Raw genomic sequence first — 18,293 nt, 5'->3', positions numbered from 1 at the left:
ATTCATTCCCATTCAAAGGCATCTGAACGCATACAACACTGCTTACCAAAGTTCAAGCTTGGTTAACTCTGAACCGTGAATTTGTACGACGAGAGAACGTGTGACCAATAGAAGATCGAAACGTCACACCTTAAACTCTTGGCTCAGTGCAAAGAATACATATTTTAAAGCTATGTGTTTTTTTGCAGGAAAGTGAGTAGACAATTTATTTGAACATTTTTAATATAATGTTATGTGTGATGTATGATTTACTTACACCAGAAGCATCATATCCTGGTTTGTTGCATTGTCCAAAAATTATTTGCGTGCTCAAAGACTAGTGTGACCGCCCCTTTAGTGTGGAGTGTGGAGGTGACCAATGGCCTGGAGAATTGTGTTGGTTTTCGGAGTTAAAATGTAGATTTTATTATTTAGAAGAGTGGCACAATGCAAAATGCATACAATTTTAATAAAATATCTAAAGAGGTTTTCAGTAGTATAGGTCATTGTGGATCATTGTTTTTGTCAAACTGAGGCATGAGTCAAAATGAGTTCTGTGGTGATAGACAGCATGTCACAGATGCTGTCGATATAGCGTAACTTGTTTTAAATCTTTTTTCATTAAAAAAAGTTTTACTTCTAAAGAAAAGAATTGTAATTTTGAAACATGTATAAAATAATGATGACACATGTTATGAGGACTTCACTCATTTCAGTGACCTCATTAAAGCTGTTTTATTCTACATGAAGAGGGTACCCTCATGGGGCTGCCATGTTAGATCACATGACCAGCCAAATACTACTCCCTTGATCTCCGTAACCACCTTCTTATTAAACACTTCAACTCATGGATTAAATTAATCATGGCTGATTGTGAATCGTACATTTCTACTATGGCATCAGTTACTGAAATACATTTTATTTGAATGATGTGTCATCCAGGTCCTTAAGTGTCACTACAAGTCCAAGACAACATGCACTCCGTAACATTTTGGGACATTTTGGACTTACAGTGACACCTAGTGGTGTGGATACAGCATCATTAAAAATCAGCCGTTTTCAGTTACAGATGCGATTGTAGAAATTCTCTATTCACAATCAGTCATGATTCATTTAATTCACATGTGAAAGTGTCCAATAACAAGACGGTTCCTGAGATTAAGCGAGTAGTGTTCAGCTGGTCATGTGGTCTTAAAATGGCAGCCCCATGAGGTGACCCTTTTCATGTAGAATAAAACGGCTTTCATAGTCCTCATCTCCTGTGAGTGGTCATGATTTTATACATATATTTAAAAATTCATATAAAGAAAAAATTACTGAGTGAACCTTTTTAAGAGTAATTCTTTCAGTGTTAAAATACTTTCTTCTATACCAATTTATTATGCAGAGGAAGCTGTAAATAAGACATCCGTATGTTGATTTCCCAACAAAGTCTAAACACTGGTTCTGTGGCTCTGTCAGAACATTATTAGTTGGAGCATCCCAACTAGCCTGATGTAACAACAGTAGCTCAGCCAATGGTGTGATTTTGAAGCCGGAATATATGTTGGCCTGACAAGTAGAAGACGGGGGAATTCTGCAAAAATATTTGAAGTTTTACAGTGAAATGCCTTGCTTCGTCTTTAGAGGCTAATAAGAACACTGTACTTATGCAATTTTAGTACTATCAGTATGGGTATCAAAGGCTTTTATCAAAGTACAGTCTGAAAAACAAGCTCCTTTTGTGTGGAGATAGGGTAATATTAAACTGCTTGAGGGTTATGCAGTCTGATCATGGGTTATCATAATCATCATCACCATCATCATTACAGAAAGAAAACATAGATATTTATGTATGCTTCCTTTTGCATATGTTTTGTGTAGGGCTAGGCAAAATGGATAAAAACTAAAAATTGCAGTATATTATTTTTATATCATATTAGGCTTTAGCTTTTTAACATTATTCAATATGTTTCTCAATATTTATGTATTTACTCTGAAATGGCCACCAAACAGACATGAAGCTATGTAGATTTTATATATTTAACGTTAGAATTAAAATCCTGTAATAACAAGCAAAATGAACACATTGAAGAATGATATTTGATTGTTTTCTTTATATTAAATGTGTATTGCTTAGTTTTATATTGCCAGAAAAAACATCCCAAATATATTTTAAATATTCAATATATCGCCTAGCCCTGATTGAGACTGATGTAAGTTCTTTGTCCATCATTCTCTCCAGGATTAACTGGACACACCGAGGTAGTGCGAGTGGTGTTCTCTCCTAAAGACATCAACTTAGAGAAACTTCTGCGAGTCTTTTGGGAAAGCCATGACCCCACTCAAGGTAGCCCAACACACCTATCCCCAACTCTGCACCCACACTTACACAGATGTCCATAGAAAGACCCCACGGGTGCAAGATGCAGTGGTCCAAAAGCAAACCGCCTCATGAGGTTAAAATATGTTTGTTACTGTGTGTTTGACTGCATCTGTGTGTTCAGATTGGCCTGTGTTTGTGTGCTGGAGGGGCAGGATGATCTCACGGGAATAGGAACAACCTCAGACAGTCTATGTTAATGTGTCTGAGACCAATTCAACCGTGAGAGGAAAAGAGACACTGCGTGTATGTGTATCTACTAGAAACAGACCAATATTAAACACAGCTGATATTTTGAGTCAGTTTTATCCTTTAGATCCTCATTTGAGAGTAAACCAGTCTTGCTGTTTGCCTGTGAGACAGCACTAAAGATGGGACTGGAAAAAATGAATATAATGAAATATAATGAATTCACTCCATAAAAATGAATTGCTTATGCAGAATGAATAAGTGTCTGTCTATCTATCTGTCCATCCAGCCATCCGTCTCTCTCTCTCTCTCTCTCTCTATCTATCTCTCTTGCTTTCTGATGTAACCGTGTGGCTGTAGTTGCTATTTGGCTCTCTGTGCTCAGTCACCCTGAAACAGAGAGAGAAAAGAGGAAGAGACACTCCTCTGAAACATTTATAAAGCCTGAGGACCTGCAGAGCACACACATAATCAACACTACCATTTAAAAGTTTGGGGTCACTTGCCTGAAATGTTTCTCATGATCTTAAAAACCTTTTGATCTGAAGGCGTATGCTTAAATGTTTGAAATGAATTTTGTAGACAAAAATATAATTGTGCCAACATAATTTATTTAACTAAAAACTAAAATTTTATTTAAAAAAATAAAAGTTTTTGTAATGGATGACTTGGACCGAATAATTAAGAAATGCAGCCAATAAGTGCCCAGCATATAGATGGGAACTCCTTCAATACTGTTTAAAAAGCATCCCAGGGTGATACCTCAAGAAGTTGGTTGAGAAAATGCCAAGAGTACATTTCTGCAAAATCGAGGCAAAGTGTGGCCACTTTGAAGATGCTAAAATATAACACAGTTTTTATTTATTTTAGATTTTGTTTAGTCACCGCATAATTCCCATATTTCCATTTCTATTATTCCATAGTTGTGATGACTTTACTATTATTCTAAAATGTGAATAAATAAATAATAAGTGACCCTACACCTTTAAACGGTAGTGCACATTCAGCTCTCATTCATCAGATGGAGTACAGTCTTTTCCTGAATAGATTTTGTGATGTCTGTGGTTCACTCAGTCCAATACTGTGTGCATAATTTCACCCTAGAAATGACACATTCTCTTCTGGATCAATAATCAATAGAAGTATATCTGTCAGTTCAAGACACAGCCCTAAAACCAGCCTCAGTTCAGTTTAAGAGCATGGTTTACATTGAACCATTTGTGTGAAAGCAGCTATAACTAGGATTTAGGGGCTGCAGAGTAGTTCTCAGCATCTGATTCTTTCAGATGTCAAATCATCAGTTTAAGCTGACATGATTACTGTGTGTGTTCAGTTTTGTGCCGAGTCTCGAATTCAAATCATGTTCTGAAGGTGTCTGAACTTTAAAAAGTTGTACAGAACACCATCATCCTGTCAGCCAGAACACCCCAGAAAGCAGAGAGCAGAAAATTACTCCTAAGAGCCAGGAGTAGTTTTCAGAAACGGCTTTCAAGTATCATGAATGGCATGAATATCTTGAATGACCTTGCTCTATTTTCCTGTACCCACACTAATATTAGGATTGTGACAAACAACCTACAGTGCATCTGGAAAGTATTCACAGCGCTTCACTTTTTCCACATTTTGTTATGTTACAGCCTTATTCCAAAATTGATTAAATTCATTATTTTCCTCAATTCTACAAACAATACCCCATAATGACAACATGAAAAGTTTGTTTGAAATCTTAGCAAAATTTATATAAAAAAATTAAAATAAAACAAAAACAAATGTACATAAGTATTCACAGCCTTTACCATGACACTCAAAATTGAGCTCAGGTGAATCCTGTTTTCACTGATCATCCTTGAGATGTTTCTACAACTTGATTGGAGTCAACCTGTGGTAAATTCAGTTGTTTGGACATGATTTGGAAAGGCACACACCTGTCTATATAAGGTCCCACAGTTAACAGTGCACAAACCAAGCCATGAAGTCCAATGAATTGTTTGTAGATGAACAGGATTGTATCGAGGCACAGATCTGGGGAAGGGTACAGAAAAATCTCTGCAGCATTGAAGGTCCCAATGAGCACAGTGGCCTCCATCATCCGTAAATGAAAGAAGTTTGGAACCATCAGGACTCTTCCTAGAGCTGTCTGCCCGGCCAAACTGAGCAATTGGGGGAGAAGAGCCTTAGTCAGGGAGGTGACCAAGAACCCGATGGTCACTCTGACAGAGCTCCAGTGTTTCTTTGTGGAGAGAGGAGAACCATCCAGAAGAACAACTGTCTCTGCAGCACTCCACCAATCGGGCCTGTATGGTAGAGTTACTGACGGAAGCCACTCCTCAGTAAAAGGCACATGACAGACGTCTGGAGTTTGCCAAAAACCACCTGAAGGACTCTCAGACCATGAGAAACAAAATTCTCTGGTCTGATGAAACAAAGATTGAACTCTGGCCTAAATGGCAAGCATCATGTCTGGAGGAAACCAGGTACCGTTCATCACCTGGCCAATACCATCCCTACAGTGAAGCATGGTGGTGGCAGCATCATGCTGTGGGAATGTTTTTCAGCAGCAGGAACTGGGAGACTAGTCAGGATGGAGGAAAAGATGAATGCAGCAAAGTACAGAGACATCCTTGATGAAAATCTGCTCCAGAGCACTCTGGACCACAGACTGGGGTGAAGGTTCATCTTCCAACAGGACAATGACCCTAAGCACACAGCCAAGATAACAATAGGAGTGGCTACGTGACAACTCTGTGAATGTCCTTGAGTGGCCCACCCAGCCAACAAGAAATGGTCCTCAGAATGTCCCCTAAATGGCCTCTACGACGTCCCACGTACATCCGTGTGTAGGGTCCTCTTACCGTCCTCCGGACGTTCAAGGGGACATTCACAGAATCTTTCCTTTGCCTTAGTTGCAAGGTGTCAGGTCTGATAATAAAAGGGAACACATGGGCGAAAGGATTTTTTCAAGTGTTATGGAAATGTCAGATAGGGACGGTCTGGCCCGGACGAACATTGGACTTGAAGCGAATGTTCGGAATGTCCTTGGAATGTCCGCCAGCAGACGTTACAAAGCAGACCAAATGTGGACCTAAGTGGATGTTCGCAATGTCTGGGGTAAGTCCCCTGTTTGCTGGGCCACCAGAGCCCAGAATTGAACCCGATTGAACATCTCTGGAGAGATTTGAAAATGGTTGTGCACCGACGCTCCCCACCCAACCTAATGGAGCTTGAGAGGTCCTGCAAAGAAGAATGGGAGAAACTGCCCAAAAATAGGTGTGCCAAGCTTGTAGCATCATACACAAAAAGACTTGAGGCTGTAGTTGTTGCCAAAGGCGCTTCAACAAAGAATTGAGCAAAGGCTGTGAATACTTATTATGTACACGTGATTTTTTTTTTTTTTTTCTTTTTAATAAATTTGCAAAGATTTCAAACAAACTTCTTTCACGTTGTCATTATGGGGTATTGTTTGTAGAATTTTGAGAAAAATAATGAATTTAATCCATTTTGGAATAAGGCTGTAACATAACAAAATGTGGAAAAAGTGAAGCACAGTGAATACTTTCCGGATGCACTGTATTTTCAAAATCGAATAGACATTGGATTGTCTGAATGACTAGTTGTTCTTTTGGCCTGTATAAATAGGCTGGGATTATGTCCACTAGACCCCAATCAGATGTAATTCTTTGGGGGGTGTTCACATTGGACACATTAGGGGCTTTCCAACATCGGGCCGAATGGTTATCATTGCTGAACTATGCCGTCTGTACTGATTTGAACTTGTTGACACGATTACAGTTTCTGTTATAGTGCTGGGAAATTAGGATTGGAATGGACTGACAGAGGAAGTGACCAAACTTAAGTCACCACTTCACTAAAGCCATTCCACCAGCATGGTTGAATATATTTAGCCAAATGTGCTGAGATATCTGGGCAAGGAATGGTTTGCAATTGCACATACTGAACCATTCTAAAGTGGTAATGCTACTGACTAATATAAAAATAGAAAAGCGCTTTTCTTGCGATTAAAAACAGGAAGATGGAGCACAACAGTATGGAACAGAATGCAGAGGACTTGTGACGTGTTTTTAAACGTTGAACTATTTTAGACTTGACAAGTCGTCTTAAATATGCAATGGTCGTTGCACGAGGCGCTGACAAAACAGTGAGATGCAACAGGCTAAGATGTTTTCAAACAACCTTTTTATTGAACAAAACAATCATAGTCTACACAAAATGGCAGATAATATGAAGTCCAACATCTTCAAAGTCTGTGGATTTTGTTGATTTTATTGGCTGTTGCAGCTGTAATTGAGGATTAATTCAGAGACAGGTTTTAACATGCAACTTCTCACACTAAAACCTTCTCAAGATAATATTGTCTCTTAATTCATTACCATTTGAGCCACCGCAGATAAAAATATTAAAGCTAAATAACCTGACTTATCGACTAGTCTGTTATTCCAACCCATTCCTATCAAATACACACCATCTGTGCACAGCCATGGGAGAACATGTATAGAACTAGGTATGAGCTCAGCTGTGCATAAAATCTAGATACACATGCCCTGAAAATGCCACCCTTGCACTTACAACTTTATGTTTTTAACAGCATTTAAAAAACCAAAACTGTTGTACTTGTCTCACTTGGCGTCTTTCGGCCATGTATCAACACCCTGCAGGAGTTTTGGGTAGAGAGGCACGATGAAGAGTGCTGCCCATGTGCGTGACAGAAGCGTCAGGTTGGGTTTTTTGGCGCAGGCTGCTTTGTTGTGATTGGCTGCAGAGAATCAGGAACATCTCTGTAGGCTGTTCATCCATGCATGCTTAACGCACACTCCATTTGTCCGTACCCAAATGCTCACACTGAATCATCTACCATACCAATCTGTGTGTGTGTCAGTGAAGTACTATGAAGGATAGGCGTTTTACACTGAATCATTTACATTTATGCATTTGGCTGATGCTTTTATCCAAAGTGAGTTACAGGGCATTCCAGGTTCAAGTTTTATCAGTGCATTCCTTGGGAATCGAACCCATAACATTGGTGTGCCCACTTCATGCTCTTCCAGTCAACACACAGTAATAAATTTGATATTTTATACAAAGAGACTTACAGTGCATTCAAGCAATACATTTTATCAGTATGTGCATTTTTGGGAATCAAACCCATGACCTTGACGTTGCCAGCACCATGCTCTATTGGGCTACATGAACACACTGGTAGATATGTGAAATCATAAATGCGTGAGGTTTTATGTGTGTGTTACTGTATATAGGTTGCATACGTGCAGCGTTGTGCACGGAGACCTGTGTATTCAGCTGCTGTCTCACAGTTCAAAGGGTTCTGCTTTGAGCAGCATGATTTGGGAATCATCCAATCACGGCTGGGATAGCAACATCCACAGCCAATCAGACGCTCCCAGCACGCTTGCTCTGTCAGGGTCATGGTATTGCAAAACGTGCTGTGGCTTCCCTATAAGTTACACTCATTTTCTAAATATATGGGCAATATTTCATGCAGTCACTCATGCTACATTTCTGGCAGTGCTGACAAAACGAGTACAGGAAGCCGGGGATGGGGAGAGAGGCGAGTGGGGAAAATTGGGTTCCTGGATGTATTTGACGAACAGGAAATGACTGAAGCCAGTGTAACAATTCTATTGCCTGTGGCAAACTGAAGTAGTGCAGTCTTCAAGACACACACGATCAGCAGTTTGTTGCCCCCCCCCCCTCCACACACGTTCCCCCCCCCACACACACACGTTCCCAATGGACCCCAGGGCTCTCAGTCTGTCTACAGGATAACAACATCTTTTCTTCCCCCTCTTCTTTTCCTTCCACTCTCCTCTCATCCCCCATCCCTGGTTTCCTCTCTCCTTCCTCCTCCATCCCTCGCTCCCACTCACCATCATCCCATCAGCATTTCCGCAGTGACTCGTCCAATTCAGTATTCTTACTCTCCGCTTTTATCTCTTAGTCACTTTCTTCTCTGCCATCCTGTGCTCCCTTTCTCTGCTCAAACTGAAACGAGAGAGGGTGGGCCTCTCCCCTCCTTTGTCATCGTTTTTTTTCCCCGTCTTACCACTTTCATCTTTTATCTTGTCATGCTGTTTTTTTTTTTTTTTTATTTGCAATATTTATGTAGCTGCTGCTATCAGAGAGATGCATTAATGCACACTTTACGGGGGAGAGACAAGATGGCTGACAGGCTTTTTGTTTAGCCATACATTTAGCGATGTATTAATGGTCTTTGTTTTAAACATTAGTAACAAAAACCTTGTAGAGTTTGATTCATTTTTGTGAATCAGTTTAAAATGTCTGTTTCAGTTAATCAATTCCAAACTGATTCATCAATATGTTTGAGTCATCTCTCAAAAATATTCACTGAAATCTGTGTGGCATTTTACATGCTTTCTAATGTTTTAGAAAAATATATGTTGGTAAATATAGCTGTTTATTACCATATATTGTTATATTGGTGCATATAAAATAAATGATAGATATAATTCTTTGTTGCGTTCATTTAATAAAAATCGTGTGGAAAATGTTTTAAAATAAAATGTGTATTATTATTATTATATATCTTTTTACTGTGTTTTACTTGTTTCTCCGTAAAAAACATTTTTTTTTATACCATTTCATAGCAAATCTATAATTATCGAATGTCATCAAACGATTAAACGTATTGAAATATATATATTTTTTTGCTATATCGCTCAGCCCTATTTTGGGTGGCATTTTATACTGAACCGTGAAGAGCAAAGCATCGGCACACATGCTAATTTTATCCCAAAACCGTTTGCTGAATCTCCATAATCCCTCAGCAAGCCTCAAACGCACTTGATTTATCATTGAAAACAAAGGTTATTGGGTTCAGTTGTACAATTGTGCACATGCCACCAAATGGGACAAAAAGAAAAGGCTGTGTTTCTAAATTAAGAACCCCCCAATCTTTTTGGGGTTCAGTCAGCAATGGGCACGTGCCTTTCAGGGTTGACCTCGACCCTGGCCCCTCCCTGGCAGGGCTCATTACATTTTGTTAATCAGCTGAAGGGGGAGGGGTTGTCAGAGGTCATTTATGGCAAGTAGATGAGAAACCGTTAAAGAAATGGTTGTGATTGAACAAGGGGTAAAATGTACTTTTCTTGTAGTGGTAATAAAGAAAGGTTCTTCTTGAGGTATTTCGGTTACATTTAATTTCACTTTGTGTTGTTTTTTAGAGGCTCATCTCAATTAAGTTTAATTTTATAATTATTTATTTATTTCAATTTTAAGTGTTGTTAACTTAGAAATTAAAATTGTGTCATCATTTGCTCACCCTCTTGTTGTTCCTAAAACATTCTTTCTTTTGTGAAACACAAAAAGATATATGTTAAAGAAAATCCTGGCCATAAAAGTGAAAGGGTACTGGGGCTGCAAAGAACCAGAATGACAAAAATGCACCATAAATGATCATAATAATATGATGAAACTAATTCATACAACTATAGGAAGAAAGTCATACAGGTTTGGAACAACATGGGTGTGAGTAAACAATTACATATTTTCCATTTTTGGGTGTACTATTCTTTTAAAGGCTTTTTCTGTTGAGAGAGAGAGAGAGAGAGAGAGAGAGGGAATGGGATATGAACATTCTGCAGGCTGGATTCAAAACTACTTGCATCCCTGTGAGCAAAATTGCCTTTACAGTTCAGTTTTATTTGAATTATTTTGCCAGTAGGTCTTAAATGTCAACAACATATGTTTGTCACTAATTATTTTACATTTATGAACTCCCTGACATTTCCATTAAACTTGAATCATTCATGAATCATAAATTAATTCCTGCATCAAGTGGCCCGTTGAAATCAGTGTGAAAATGTATGTAAGAATGATTTTACTAACGATTTACCAGCACACACAAATTTATTCTGCTTGTGTTTTAATTATAGATATATCAGTGCCACAAAATATTGTCTTAAAAATCAGTCTAGAAATACTATGTTATTATAGACAGTTCTGGGTTTGTTGAAGTAATTATGTTGTGGTCCAGAAAAATGAGAAAGAGGAAGCATCATTTGAGGGTGCTGAATTGGTCGCCACCTAAAATCAAAATGTCAGTCCAATACTGTAGCAGGTATGCATTAAAGATAACACGCATACATATACTGTACATACCATATTCTGTTCACAACAGATTTTAAGTGCGTATTTGTTCGAAAAGAGTGTTTAGAATTTGTGTGTGTTTGCAAGAAAGAGGTTGTGTTGATGTGTGTGTAGATGTGTGTTACATAAGAGGTGTAAAAATAGACCCAGCTCTGCACCATTCCTCTTAGTTGGCTGCTCTCGCACGCACACTGCTACACCGTACCTGCAGGGCGCTGCTCTGAATAACCCCTCACACATACACACATAAAGCATCACACATTTAACTTTACTCACACACAAAATGTGGACATACTCTTATCAATTTTGTGAACAACCACGCAATAGACAAATACACTCTTTAAAATATATAAAAACCCTTGACGCACATGAGTTTGTGTCCTTTCCGATGCATGAGTTTGAGCTTCCTCAGTGCTTATGAGTGGTGATTTTCTCCAACTCTGCCCATGGAAACAAGAGCAATGGAGTAAGTGACTACAGTGATAAACCCAGCAGACTGAGATCCGTCAACATGACACATGATTGACACGTGGTGTGACAGGGAACCTTATGCTTCAGAAAGATGCAGAGAGGTCTCTGAGGCTTTTCGCCCCACTGCAGTCAGTCCACACATTTCACAACATAAAACGCTGTTGTTGTTTCAACTTAAAGAAATAGTTTACCCAAATTTTTTTTTGACATTTACTCACCCTAATGTTCTTCAAAATCCATGTGCTGAACACAAAAAGAATTTAAAAGAAATCTTCACATAGATCTTTTCCACACAAAAATCGTCCATGGACTGTCAAGCTCAAAAGCATAATTATAGCACCATAATAGTGGTCCATGTGACTTTTGCACTGTTTTTCAAGTCTTCTGAAGCCATATGATTGCTTTGTGTGATAAACAAATTGAAGTTTTATTCACTATCGACTGAAAATCTTCTGCTCTGCTCCAGCTCTCAAATCAAATATGACAGCAAGTTACAGTTAGGAATATTATAAAATATAGATAAATCGATTAATGAACGGCACATTATTTTCTTGATGTGTTTTTGAGGCATTGATATATTAACATTAGCCAATATTTAAATTAGAAGTCTAAATTGTGTGCTTTCCAGTTCATTCCAAGTTAAAGGAATATTCCACCTAAAAATGAAAATTTTCTCATTTTCTCCCCATCATGCCATCCCAGGTGTATGACTTTCATTCATTTGCTGAACTCAAATGAAGATTTTTAGAAGAATATCTCCATACAATGCAAGTGAATGGGTGCCAAAATTCCGCATAAAAGTAATCCATATGACTCCAGTGTTTAAATCAATCAGAACTGATATGCAGTTGTGAGTGAGAAATTCACTCACAATTCTCTAAATTCTCCTCCCTGCTCAGTCAGTCTCCACTTTCACTTCTACATTCTTCTTCTGTTTTGTTGATTTACCTTTTTCATACATACCACCCCCTCCTGGGCAGGGAGAAGAATTTCTAGCAAAAAAGGACATAAGTATTGATCTGTTTCTCACCCGCATCTATAATGTCACTTCTGAAGATATGGATTAAAACACTGGAGTCGTATGTATTACTTTTATGATGCCTTTATGGGCTTTTTGGAGCATCATTCGTTTGGCACCCATTCACTTGCATTGTATGGTCCTGCACAGCTGATATATTCTTCTAAAAATCATAATTTGTGATCTGCAGAAGAAAGAAAGTTAAAGACATTTGGGATTGCATAAGGGGAGTAAATAATGAGAGAATTGTCATTTTTGGGTGAACTATCCCTTTAATTCATACAGGCATCACACACAGGATGTGTCAATGCAATCAGAGACTGTTTAGCATGTGGTGCAGGTGGCAGTCTAAAGTTGTGAATCTACTCACCATACACACTAAAGTTACGAAGGTTTTTGTACTTAAAGAATGTACAAAGTGTGCAAAACAATTTGAAATGGCAATCTTTTTAATGCATTTTCTCTGTGTAGCCTTGAGGTTTCATTCAAGCTGTCAAACCAAAGACATACTTGTAACTGAAAATACATTGTGTAAGCTATATGAATGATACATAAACACACTATATCATCCAGCAGTGGCTAGAGTAAATAATCTAAAGTCCTTTGATAATGATTTGGGTTGAATTTAATGAAAAACTATGCGAGTTCCACCAACAGTAGCCCATCTTTAAAAATGCTGATATAGATAGATAATCATAGAGAACATTTCTCATCCCTGTGAAGAATGCAAAAAAAAAAATGAAAATGTTCACTGAGAACTAAAATTCTCAAGCCCTGTTCAACAAACTTGAACACTGATAAATGTATGCTTGTCATCTTTTTCTTTCATTCATCCTTCCAACTCTCTTTTCCTCCCCATCCTCATCATCACTCCAGGAGAGCGACAAACTGCTGATAGTGCAAATGTCTGGATTGGTTACAGCAGCCTAAAGGGATTGTTATCAGTCAACATGCTCCTGTTTGTGTGCATGCTCTCACGTGCATGTTGGCACATGTACAGCTTATTTACTCACAAGTACACATGGTAAATCTTTTCTTCTCTATTTTTAAAGCAAAAGGTGACTCTTCTTGACCTCTTCATTAAGATAAGTGGTTTTCCTGTGGGGTAGAGAGCGCTGGTGACATTTATGGGGTCAGATACTTCCCGAACCTGCTCTCTTACCCTGTTTGTGCACTGCCACCATCATGTGCTCTTGGATTGCGCGTGGTGTTGCGAGTGTGTGTTCAGAGGAGAGATTCTCTGTTTTATTCAGCTTGAACAGGGGGTTCATCAATAATAACTAAGTGCTGTGATGGAGGCTGTTAAAAAGGGCACTGCTTTGTTGGGTGCGGAACACAGAGTGCTCATCAGTTTCTTTTTTTTTCTCTGCTATTTTGAGTACAAAAAGTCCCACGCACTGTCATATAGTTTATGAATCTTAAATTATATCACACAACGTATTGGCCAAAGGCCTGGCATTTTAAAAACTGTTCTGATCTGCTGGAATATTTAAAATATAAACTAGCCAACTGGATATTTCAGTTACATTACACAGCTAATGGTATAGAAGATGACAACCAAACATGTAGTCTTTTACCAGTTTATTACAAATCTTACATGAACTAACATGTAACATATACATTAACAATTATATATTTTTAAATCATCATTAACCTAGATTAATAACAGCTGTTTAATTCAGTTCAGTTTATTGTTAGTTCATGATAGCTAATGCATTTACTAATGTCCACAACACAACCTTATTTTAAAATGATATCCAAATACTCTATGCATGTACAAATCCCATTATCACAAATTGCCCATCACCCATCACAACTAAAAAGCAACCACTCTTCTTCTTATATCATGAAACTGAACACAGGTTCATCATTGAGACCCATAGGGGGACAGAGTTTATAAGGGATAGATCTGATATACTTCATGTCTTTCATATGAAAGTGGATGGATTTATAGGAATAATCTAGATGTAATTCTGTCCAAAAGATTCATTTTCATTTCTAGAATTTATTTCCTGTTTCGTTTGCATGTATGATGTATTCAGTCACTGTGATGACCATACAGGCCTCAGGGTCGGGGGAAGGTCTAGGGCTGTCACTTTGGAACATTGGTGGATCAGCCAATCAGAGTGAAGTGCTTTGGCCTTTGAAGAGGGAGCTACAGAAGGCATCATGCCATATAGAGCTCATGGCAAGATGGCCAACATCCAGTACTGCAGAGAGAAAGATGGAAAGAGAGAGCCAGCAATTCACTTTGGAGGAAAATGACAGGAGAATACTGTAAAAAATAAAAATAATGTTGTCATATACTCTTAGATGAAATTGTTATTAAACTTTGACTTTTTTTTTATTTTTATCTGATATTGTTGCATCTCAGCCAAATTAGATGCAGCTTGCTAGTATTGTTGGAGATATCATTTGAAAAATTATATAATTGTGTGAGTATGACATTTTTGTTTGCGTTGTGAATCTATTTAAAATAATTTCTGTGTGTATTTTTCAGGAATGGCTCAGGGGAATGACCATGGCACACAGTATCGTTCTGCCATCTACACATACAGCGCAGAACAGCAAGAGCTAGCCATGAGGAGCAAAAACATATATCAGGAGGTGCTCTATCTCTGAACACACATGTTTCCTTAGTTATCTAAAAGCAGAAATCCCATAGACTTCTGTTGTTTTTATATAAAGCCTATTAACAATACAAAGTATTAACAAAAATACAGATTAAACTCACTTCTGGGGATACATTTGTTAATTGCATGCTAATTAAACCCCACACACATATATTGAAGGCCAAGTCAACCTCAAAAATAAATTTGGTTTAAAACCGTTTTCCATTTCCTAACATCATGCTGTCCAAAATATGTAGTACTACTCTAGAGATTCGAAAAGTCTCAGTTTTTGTTGGAGGTATACACCATTGCAGTTTGGATAAGAAGCATAAACTTAGCAAAATCAATGCATTTTCAACTGAAAGCGTATTTATAAGTGTGGACGTGGCGTTACGTTTATTTATGTATAAATCATTTTTCCAAATCAAGATGTCCCTTACTGTCCCAATAGGGATTACATTTTTTAGATTAAGCTATATTCTGGGGATAATATTTTCCTAAAACAATAGCTAATTAAACCATACACATTTATCTACAGCCACGTCCACATTAAAATATTTTGGTTGAAAACTCTTTTCCGTTTCCTAACATTATGCTGTCCAAAGTATGCGGTACTAGAGAATAGTTTTGAAAGTCTTTTTTATTTCTTTGGGGGAAAACAGTTTTGCAGTGTGGATAAGAGGCGTACACATAGCAAGATCAACAAATTTTCAAATGAGAGTGTATTTATAAGTGTGGACGTGGCACATAAGTATATGATAACCATATATCGTAAAACCCTACACATCTATTGTTTTAAATTAATTTATTGATACTGTAATTACAACAGCCAAAGTCTACTGCTAAAAGAACACTTTTTTTTGCTTTTTTTTTTTTTTAGCATAAGAAACCAATTCCATCTAGTGACATCCCAAAAGGAGAGTTTGCCAGATTTAGTAAACTTCTGGGGACATATTTTTCCCCAAAGTATAAGGAAACACCTTCACATAATACACACAGCTCTGCATGATGTGTCGGAATTGGTGTTCATGAGAAATAAAGCTAAATAAGGAACAATCCCATCTTTCTCTCCTCCATTCTTAGCCACTCTCTGGTTCTCTGCTGCCGCCCACTCCTATCAGAAATATGCATTTGTGGATGCTCATAACCACCGCTCATCTGGATGACTGGACAGTTAGACCTATATAACTGGGTGGCTAATAGCAGTGTGATGATGCTCTCTATTTTGAGATGTAGGAGCTTGGGTAGCCCCTTAGCTACTCAGGTCATCAGTCATGCTTTGCAGGTTTAGATGTGATTTTGGGGTGAGGGGAATGTGATGTTGACAGGGAGGTTGGGCAGCCCGCCTTGGCCTTGTGTATAGGGTGAAGGGTCATGCTTGCGGGAAGCAGCTGTGGTTAAAGGGAAGCAATCAAATCAGAGGACCGAAACTGACATGCTGTTGACGGCCCTAGTGACCCCACAAGCTTAAATGTACACAGGGATTGGCACCCCACAGACTGCATGTTGGAGATTGCATTGAGAGAGAAAGAAGTCCATATTGAGTTGACCTGATTTAACTAAAAATGTTGATGTAATATTGTAGTCAAAACTGCTCAACCCTCATATTGGGTTATATCATAAACATTTTGAAGAAAAAAAAGATAGATATGCTGGAAATTTTTTAATTTTAAAGCAGATTTTCGTTATTATTAGTGGTGTTTACAAAGGCAAGCTTCACTATAACCTTTGCTCATACTTAAAGGGATGGTTCACTAAACAAAATGAAAATTACATAATTTACTCATTCTCCTTCCATCTTTTCTCTGTACAATGAGAGTGAATGATGGCTTAGGCAACATCTCTGTGGCAAGCAGGGTGTGGCCGAGCTGCAAGGATGGACACCTGGGGAGGGGAATTTTCTCAAATCAGCTGGGAGATTAAAAGAGATTTACATTTGGATTGTTCACCTGGCTCCCACTTCCTCCTCCGACAAGAGTGTAAGAGATCTGTTATGGTGTCAATTTGTGCTATTATTGGAAGTCATATGGGTTTGACACAACATGAGGGTGAGTAAATGATGACCGAGTGTTCGTTTTTGGATGAACTATCCCTTTGGTTAGCTAGCAACCATCCAGAACATCCCCTAGCAAAAGCATGGCTACATCCTTGCAACCACCCATAACGCCCTAGCATTTTGTTGGCAAATTCTGCATGGGTGTGTACCTTTCATATTTTCTTTAAAAAAAAAACAAAAAAACTGTAGTTTACACAATGTTTGTTAGCATTGAGCATGTGTACATGTAGTATCTTACACCGATAATGCTTAATAAGCTGACTATGTGTAAGGACAAGTGTCTTAAACGTCTTTCCTTTATCAGGGTAAGGTCACCGATTGGTACACAGATTTTTACCCATTAACACGTTTTCTTGTTGCATGTTAACACCTTAAGCCCCTTTTTTCAGCCTATCCAATGTACACAAGTGCTCATCAATACAGGCCTAACTAAGCTCTTGGATGAGCTAGCCCCTCTTAGGCTATGTTCAGACTGCAGGCAAATCAGATTGTTTTCTCAAATCAGATCTTTCTTTTTTTTATTTTTATTTTCAGGCAGACTGTCCACACTATTTATTGCAAGTGATCAAATCAGATTTGTGCATTCAGACATAACCAACCTATCTGCATGGGTTGCTTTGGTGACGATGCTTTCAAAACAGTTGTGGGAAAAATGGATGTGCATCATCTCGCTCTCCAAATAAGTGCCCTGTCCAGTCGCGGTGCAGAACTCCTCCATTGCACAAGAAAATCTCAGCGATGGAGGAGACTGGTACGTATTGTGAGATACCGTGCTGCAGTCACCGATTTTTGATGTCATCATTGCGTCATGTTAAGATTGACGCAAAAGACCATTTGAAATCCGAATTGAGCAGCCAGAGTGTCCAGACTGAGACGCATCTGAAAAAATCCGATTTCAATCGCATTTGAAACCACCACCTGATTTGGTTTGAATCAGATTTGGAAATGATTTTTTGCTGTCCAGACTATCAAAAACTCACCTGGATACAATCTTGATATGCAAAAAAATCACATTTTTAGTGGATTTTAAGGCCATAGTGCCTGAAAAAAAGAAGAGAGAACAAGAAAGAAAATGAAAGAGAAAAGGATAGAGGAGAAACCCAATCCTTCAGATCTGGACCAACTGCTGTTGAAATTGTTTTTGTGTTGTTTTTCTGTATTGTGGCTGGACAGTAGAACAGCCCGCTGTGGCACGGCACTGATTCTGTCTTTCAAATCTTTTAGAATCCAGCTTTCCCTCTTTCTTTCTTCCCATTCTCCTCATCCTTTGCTAAGGGCAGCAACAGAGCAGCTCTGAAGTAGTTTCGAAGAACAGCTCGTTTACATAAGCAGCAGTGATGAGATTAAACATGCTAGCCCAGAGACATGCTAAAATATTAAGCATTGTGTGTGCGTGCGTGCAGTTTGTGTGTGCCATACAATGGAAGCGCTCAGCTGATTGTCACAGCGGACATTGAGAATTTGAAG

At 38.4% G+C, this 18,293-nt stretch overlaps 1 protein-coding gene across 1 annotated transcript in view; it reads left to right on the top strand.

The window, feature by feature from the left end:
- Window positions 1-18,293, top strand: part of msrab (methionine sulfoxide reductase Ab) — a 44,527-nt gene that overhangs the window by 16,545 nt on the left and 9,689 nt on the right. The window contains exons 4-5 of the mRNA XM_052153604.1: window positions 2,204-2,308; window positions 14,659-14,765. Of these exons, the coding sequence (XP_052009564.1) occupies window positions 2,204-2,308; window positions 14,659-14,765 (212 nt within the window). The remainder of the gene's footprint in view (window positions 1-2,203; window positions 2,309-14,658; window positions 14,766-18,293) is intronic.

The sequence above is a fragment of the Xyrauchen texanus genome, chromosome 22 (genome assembly GCF_025860055.1).
Source record: "Xyrauchen texanus isolate HMW12.3.18 chromosome 22, RBS_HiC_50CHRs, whole genome shotgun sequence".
In the NCBI taxonomy this organism is placed as follows: domain Eukaryota; kingdom Metazoa; phylum Chordata; class Actinopteri; order Cypriniformes; family Catostomidae; genus Xyrauchen; species Xyrauchen texanus.
The sequence above is the reverse complement of the archived record's forward strand: the minus strand, read 5'-3'. Positions and strand labels throughout refer to the sequence as shown.